Below are 7,599 nucleotides of genomic sequence, written 5' to 3'. Positions count from 1 at the left end.
GACCCCTTGTCGTCCCCCCTGCCACCCCTTGGCCAGCCCTTGGTCACCAGCCGAAGTGGCCCCCAGGCACCCCTCCGGACTTGACGTTCCCCTGTGATTCCCCCGCGCCCCCCCGCATAGACGCCTCATGCTGGTGTAGTATAGCAATTCTGGGCTGGGGGCGGGGTCTCCGCTGCGCGTCTGTGCTGCGTTCCGGTGGCCTGGGTGCGGGCGCTTTCCAAGGGGTGAATACACATTCCCAAAATGGGGTGAAATTTCTGTACTACAAACGGTTACAAGCGCGGGCGCCAGTGCAAACAATAGATTTCTTTGAGAAATGCAGGGCTGGCTTGGCCGGGGGTTGAGTTCACAGGTGGGGCCCCCGCCCGGTGCGTCCGACCGCGGGCGCGCCTTTTCTCTCGCGCGCGGCGCATCGCACTAAGACTTGGTTTTGCAAGCCGCCCCACCCTGGACACCTGTCTTTAGATACTACATACTACTTTGCTTGCAAGTACATAACCGCTTTGCTAGCAACCATACCGTGGTAGTATGCGCGGCGCCGATGGCCCAACACCGTTGTTCCCACCCGGCGTTTCCAGGCCCTGTTCTTGTTCTCTATCCCTTATATTTAGCTTCTTAGCATATTGTCAGTGCTGCTTCTGCGAGGAGTCTGTGCGCTGAGGGCTTCAAGGCTATCTTTGTTGCGCCTGCCGGCCACGCCCGGGCGCCTACTGGGATACTATGCTGGGCCTTGTCGAGTGAATCCCAGCGAGAAGAAACAACTACTCGTTGACCGTCGGCTTCTCCATCGCCGGGATTTTTCATACGTCGTCGCTTTAACCTGCGGTGAGTTCCTGGGCTTACTGAAGTGACCTCTTCGTAATGTGGCATGGAGAGGTTGCGGCGAATTGGACTCTGGAGGACCACCGGTCTCAGCCGGTGTGGGGGGTGCTTGCGGCACGCCCGGCGCCGGGCCCCCTGAGGCTTCGTAGGTGGCCGAGGCCTCGAAGACAAACCGTATTCACCCCGGCGCCCGCACTAGCCTACTAGGGGACATGTACACAGACTGCCTGCGCCGAAAGTCGCTGTGAAATATGCTTATAGCCATGCGCGGCGGGTCCTTTCCTTGGGGCTACCCTTGGTGTGTGTCCTGACCTCCTGTGCCCCCCACCCTCCCTGCCTTCCTGCCCGCCCTCCGGCCGCAGGATCTCCGCCCCACCACGCGCTGCCCCCCAAACTACAGTACTCGTAACGCCACGTATAGCACACAGCTGGTTGTGTAGCAACGTGTCGTCAACAGCCAGCCAGGGAGGAGGAGGAGGAGGAGGTGCTGGGTGGGCACGGTGCGGCAGCACGCCCCAACCCCAGCCCAACCTCTCCCCCCCCCCCACCCCAGCCCTCCTAGTAGTCAATGGCGACCAACAATCCGGAAGCGGACCTCTGGGCAGACGCAGAGGACCCTGAGGTTCCATTCACGGCAGCACAGCTTGAGAAGCTGGCGCGTGTGGGCCCTGCAAAGCTCCTGGGGCTGCGTCGCCTGCACAAGGCCTTTAGGGAGGCACAGGATCCTCGGTTGCCTAAGCAGATTGCGAAGATAGATACCCTGCAGGCTGAGGTACAGGGGTTTGCATTTGTTGATGTGATGCAGTTATTCTATCCCCAGGCGCTGAGGACTGTGTGTGGACTGCATAGGGATAGCGAGGCCAGGGAGGAGCAGGCACTTGGTGTGGGTGGCCTGTTCTCTGTGGACCTGAAGCAGGTGGCGCAGAACTTTGGCAAGAGGTGTGCTGACAGTCGCATTCCTGCCGACGTGCGTAAGGATTATGGCTATGCAGCGGCACGTTCATTCTTTCTTGCACTGGCCAACATTGGCACGCATGTTTACCCCAAATTTCGTGTGGTGCCTGCTCATGACCTCCAAGCATTCACTGACTTGGTGAGATCATGGAGCGTAGAACTCAGAGTGCCTGTTTCCGTGGCGGCAAATGCCCTGATTACACTGTATGTGCTGGCTGTGTTTCCAGTAGGTGGTGTTGACGGCCCACCTGATCAGCTGCCGGTGGACCCCACGGCACCCAAGTGGGCAGGGAAGGAGCGGTACCTGCCAGCACATGTGGGACCCAACCAGGGCCCGCAACCCATCCGCGAGCATGTGCAGGCCATGCATGGCTTTATGCGAAACCATGGGATTGTGTATGATAAGCCATTTCACACGCTGTGCGTGCCGTTGGTGTCAGAGCGGACCCGCTACGGGCTGGAGGTGTGGCCACAGGGGCGCATCCCCACGGTGTGTACTGAGAGGAAGCCCGCTGCTCAGGGTGGCCAGTACATTGCAGAGTTTAGCAGCGCGACCGTTGAGCTGGGCGTGGGAGCGGACATGATTCACGTGGTGCCTTACTTGAATCCAGTCCATCGTGTGGGGCGTGGTGGTACTTGTGTGTTCCAGGGCGGTGGGGGTTACCCAGCCGTGCTGGTGGGGCATACGGCCAACCCCGCTGGGAGTGAGAGAGAGTGGTCCAGGGTTACGTGGTCGGTGCACAGGCTGATAGCTTTTGTTGTTCATGGTGAGCCCACGCTGGAGCGGACAACTGGACAATTCCACCCGCTGCGTGAGGAGGGGTCGCGGAAGCAGGAGAGTCGTGTGTGTGTGCAGCATACGTGTGAGGAGAAGAACTGCATCAACAACACCCACATTACCCTAGGAACCTACTCAACCAATGGCCGCAGTGAAGGTATGGGTAAGGACAGAGTAATTTACAAGAATGCCTCGGCTGTGTACTGGTGTGAGCTTAACTGTGCGTACTTTGGTGTGGGAGACGCCCGCCCACTGGCGGGTGTTGCCGTGCGTCTCACAGCAGTGGACCAGCATGACCTACTCCCACCTGCTGCCAATGCCAATTAATCATTTAATTCCTGGCAGACTATGGCCTAATGCCGCCGCTGCTTGCAATCAACATGTAACAGACAAGCTCAGAACGGCTGGAACGGCTGCTTCGCCACCTTGCTCTTCTTCCTCGTCTTCCCACCACCACCACCACCACCACCACCACCAGCGCCACCACCACCAGTGCCACCACCGCCACCATAAGCGCCACCACCGCCACCATAAGCGCCACCACCACCACCACCACCATAAGCGCCACCACCACCCCACACATCCGAGGGGCGTTTTACCCCTGCCGCTCCCACACCCACCGGCACCATCTCTGTGCCCATCACACGCCAGCCAGAGCCACCAGCTCCAGCGCTACCACCACCAGCTCCAACGCCCGCAGCACCACCATTAGCAGCAGCAGCAGAAGCAGCAGCAACAGCAGCAGCAGCAGCCCCAGCGACGCCACCACCGCCCCCGGCGGCGCCCACACTCGCCGCTGCCTCCCCCCCACCTGCAGCTGCGCCGCCCACCTCCTGCTCGCGACCCATCAGCAGCATGCCCGCTACCCCCTCGTCAGCGGCCAGACCCGACCCGCCTGTGAGGGGGTTGTAGTAGCCGCCACCTTGCCCGTGCATGCCCAACATCGCGTGCTGCCCCGCGCCGCGCTCCGCTCCCTCGTCACCCCCCATCCCCGCACCCCCTACCTCCTCCTCCTCAACGCCATCGCCCTCCCACTCATCTTCTGCCCCGCCCTCCCCTGCCTCCACCCCGCCCTCCCCATCCTCCTCCTCGTCACCCTCCTCCACCCAGCCGCCAATCTCCTCCTCCTCCTCCTCCCCTTCCCCTTCCTCATCCCAGTCGGGCTCCTCCTCCTCCTCCCCGCCTTCCTCCTTCTCCTCCTCCTCCTCTTCCTCTTCTTCCTCCCCACCCCACTCCCCATCTCCCGCGTCACCCGCGGCTGCCCAGGCCCCCTCCTCGCCCTCGCCCTCCTCCTCCTCGCCCTCCTCCTCGCCCTCCTCCTCGCCCTCCTCCTCCTCCTCCTCCTCCTTGCCCTCCTCCTCCTCCCAGCCTCCCTCACCGGCAGCGCCACCACCACCACCACCAGCAGCCGCAGCCAAACCCAGCGCCTTGTGCCGCGTGGCTGCTGCGTCTTGAATGGCCGCGGCGCGGTGGAGGCCGCCCAGGTCGCGCACGTACTGGTTGACGTGCGTCTTGGCGGTGTGGCCCATGATGGCGGCGCGGGGGGCCACCTGGTCGGGGATGGCCACACGCAGGCGCTCGATGATGGCCTTGTAGGAGTTGGTGGCGTAGCCGTGGCGGAAGCTCATGTAGGGCAGCGGCTTGGGCCAGGGGGCGCCGTACTTGGACTGGATGTCCTTGAAGAAGGCAGAGAGCGGGGTCTCGCCGAAGCCCTTGCCCTTGGGCGTCAGCAGCAGGTGGCCGGGGTCCTCCTTCTCCAGCAGCACGAAGTTGGGCCGCACGCGCTCCAGGTAGAAGGTCGTCAGCTCGCTCATGTCCTCGGGCAGCAGCACACGGAGGGGCTCGATGCGGCGGCCCTCCACCTGTGAGGCGGGGGAGGGGAGGAAAGAAGGAATGGGGCTTAGTGGGCGGGGAAGGAGAGGGCGAGAGCATGCATGTGCGGGCGTGGATGGGTTTGGGAGGGCAGGGGCGAAGGCGGGAGGGGGGGCAGGAGCCTGGGGGTCACAGGAAGCACACAGGAGTCACACACCCCACGCCGCCTACCTTGAAGTGAACGCACTCCAGCTTGACAATGCCGTCGCTCAGCACCTTGGTGACGTTGCCCGGGCACTGGCGACGTGCGCAGCCGGGCTCCAGGCAGCTTGCGCACCCAGGAATCGACAGCAGCCGCACGGCAACCGGCCGCATCGTGGGGATGATGTCACCGCTCAGCAGCAGCCACACCACCGCGGCCAGGCACAGCCTGCAGCTGCTGTCCGACAGCTCACCACCGTCCGCCTCAATCTCGTTGCACAGCTGGTCCAGCAGCTGCTCGGTGAACTGGGAGATGGCCTCAGCCGTGGGCGCCGCCGGGTAGCTGGGGTCATCTGGGTCGATGGCGCCGGGGGCTGCAGCGCGGGCGAGGGGCTGGGTGCGCTTGGAGGTGGTGTAGGCGCTCGAAAGCCACTCCTCCATGTGGTCCAGCTTGGCCATCTGCGAAGGGGGGCACGGGGGAGTGGGGCAGGGAGCGTGTGTTTGAATGTGTGTTGGGGGTGGTGGCCGTCACGGTGTGTGTGTGTGTGTGTGTGTGTGTGTGAGAGAGAGAGAGAGCGCCCACACGCGCGTGCCGAACCCAACCAAGACTCTACCCCCACGGATCATACCCTTACCTTGTTGCTGTCCACCCGTGCGTACGGGCATGTGTCCTTGAGGTAGCCCACGATGCGCTTGAGGTTGGAGATCTGCTGCAGCGCGCTCGTGGGGCTCTTGTGCGCGACCTCGTGTGACACATAGCTGTGCACGATGCTCTGTGAAAGGAAACACAGGGCAAGAACAGCACACGTTCAGCTTCCCTTTCCAGCTCCCTGCTTCTGCACATGATAAGCACCGGAGGTTTGGCATGCTGCTTCTCCCCAGCGTTAGCTCACCGGGTTGGTCGCCAGCTTGAAGGTGAGCAGGGTTGGCGGCACACGGCAGTTGTGGAGGGCGTGCCCAAGGAAGGCAGATGCAGTCTTCTGCAGCCCAAGGTGCGTGGACTCCTTGACCGCACGGTAGGCAGCATTCCTGCCGACAGCGTTGTGGTTGGTGTTCCAGCTGCGGTACTCCTTGAACTCCAGTTGCACACGGCTGGCGCTGCTGGCGCTGAGGCTGGTGCTCAGTAGCCCAGGTGACTTGGAGCGAGGGATGCGGAGGTTGAGCTCCAGGGGAAAGTGGAAAGGCTCAGGGTAGATCATCATCGCTCCTTCACTCGCAGCAGCCCGTGCAGCTGCAGTGGTGCGAGGCGGTGGACGTGAGCGGAGCGCCAGCGTCCCACTGCCGGACACGGCGCCACCCCTGCCACCAGGGGTGGTGTCAGGAGTGACACGCCCGCCAGCACTGCTGCGGCCACCATCAGCAGCCACCAACGCCCAAGGCCTGCCGCTCTGCAGCTTGCTTCCGCCAGCCAGGGGGCTTGCAGCTGCAGCACGCGGCAGGGAGCCGTGACTGCTGCTACCCAGCAGGCCACGGCCCAGGCCCCAAGGGCCAGCCGCGGCGCCGCCACCGCCCGGTTCGCCTGACCAGCTACTGCCACCCCCGCCGGCGCCAGCACTGCTTCTGTTGCCACCAGCATTGCTGCTACCCGCGAGCTGCATGCCACGCAGCCTGGAACCACCCCGGCCGCCAAGCCCCAGGCCCAAGGAGCGACCCGAAGGCAGGGCCTCGCTGCCACTGGCACCGCCAGCCGCAGCGGCCGTGTCCCATCGCCGGGACGCCGCCACCTGCCCCCGGGCAGAGCGGTCTGGGTCAGTGGGCGGCTCCTCGAACCAGGGAGAGCCAATCATACTCTCGGTAATGGAGTGAGAGCTGATGCCCAGGTCGAAGAGGGTGTTGGCGATGTCGAACATGCCCGGGCAGTTGTGCAGGGCTGTCGCTACCGACACGAAGGACACGATCTTGGTGGTTGACGGCGCATCATTCGCCAGGGCACCAGTCACCTTCATCTCGCGAATCAGGATATGCCGGTCGCGCTCAGACTTGGTGGCTGGCTTCTCCAGGTCTGCAGATGCCAGCAACGAGCGCAGACGGGGCACTGCGTCCAGCAGCTGGCCAAGGACGAAGTAAATTGATGCATGGGGATCCATCAGGTCTCGCACGATGCCCACTTGCACGGTGCGGTTCTCAGGGGCTGGGAGGTTGATGTTGATACGCTTGGCACCCCAACGAGCATCAGAGACCTGCAGCACAAGTACAAGGCACGAGGAAGGACGTGGTTAGTAAGGGGGAGTGGGTTTTTGATGTGGGAGATAGGGACGTACCACTACCCGCACCCTCACCGCATGACACGCACCCACACCCCCAGCCCTCCCTCCCAGCTGACCCAGCCGGCCCAGCTGACCCAGCCCGCCCCCTCCCCACCCAGCCCCTAGTGCTGCACGTAACGGATAAGAGCCCATACGGACAGGCATCCGTTCGCACGCTTGGAAACCCCTTGACACGGGTTTTGGGTATGGGGGGGCACCCCCACCGCATGACACGCACCCACACCCCCAGCCCTCCCTCCCAGCTGACCCAGCCGGCCCAGCTGACCCAGCCCGCCCCCTCCCCACCCAGCCCCTAGTGCTGCACGTAACGGATAAGAGCCCATACGGACAGGCATCCGTTCGCACGCTTGGAAACCCCTTGACACGGGTTTTGGGTATGGGGGGGCACCCCCACCGCATGACACGCACCCACACCCCCAGCCCTCCCTCCCAGCTGACCCAGCCGGCCCAGCTGACCCAGCCCGCCCCCTCCCCACCCAGCCCCTAGTGCTGCACGTAACGGATAAGAGCCCATACGGACAGGCATCCGTTCGCACGCTTGGAAACCCCTTGACACGGGTTTTGGGTATGGGGGGGCACCCGCACCGCATGACACGCACCCACACCCCCCAGCCCTCCCTCCCAGCTGACCCAGCCGGCCCAGCTGACCCAGCCCGCCCCCTCCCCACCCAGCCCCTAGTGCTGCACGTAACGGATAAGAGCCCATACGGACAGGCATCCGTTCGCACGCTTGGAAACCCCTTGACACGGGTTTTGGGTCTGCTG

The 7,599-nt window shown here is 63.7% G+C and overlaps 2 protein-coding genes across 2 annotated transcripts in view; one reads left to right on the top strand and one right to left on the bottom strand.

Annotated features, from left to right (window-relative positions):
* CHLRE_15g634550v5 (uncharacterized protein) overlaps nt 1–1,307 on the top strand; it is a 5,136-nt gene extending 3,829 nt beyond the window's left edge. Inside the window, exons 5-6 of the mRNA XM_043070487.1 lie at nt 121–825; nt 1,185–1,307. The gene's annotated coding sequence lies outside the window, so the exon portion shown is untranslated. The remainder of the gene's footprint in view (nt 1–120; nt 826–1,184) is intronic.
* A 2-nt stretch (nt 1,308–1,309) lies between these two features.
* Nucleotides 1,310–7,599, bottom strand: part of CHLRE_15g634500v5 (uncharacterized protein) — a gene marked incomplete at its 5' end in the record, with an annotated part of 7,384 nt that continues 1,094 nt past the window's right edge. Inside the window, 4 exons of the mRNA XM_043070486.1 lie at nt 1,310–4,416; nt 4,598–5,026; nt 5,203–5,340; nt 5,461–6,747. Coding sequence (XP_042916344.1) covers nt 2,950–4,416; nt 4,598–5,026; nt 5,203–5,340; nt 5,461–6,747 — 3,321 coding nt within the window. The remainder of the gene's footprint in view (nt 4,417–4,597; nt 5,027–5,202; nt 5,341–5,460; nt 6,748–7,599) is intronic.

The sequence above is a fragment of the Chlamydomonas reinhardtii genome, chromosome 15 (assembly GCF_000002595.2).
Source record: "Chlamydomonas reinhardtii strain CC-503 cw92 mt+ chromosome 15, whole genome shotgun sequence".
Lineage (NCBI taxonomy): Eukaryota > Viridiplantae > Chlorophyta > Chlorophyceae > Chlamydomonadales > Chlamydomonadaceae > Chlamydomonas > Chlamydomonas reinhardtii.
This window is presented reverse-complemented; position numbering and strand designations above follow the sequence as displayed.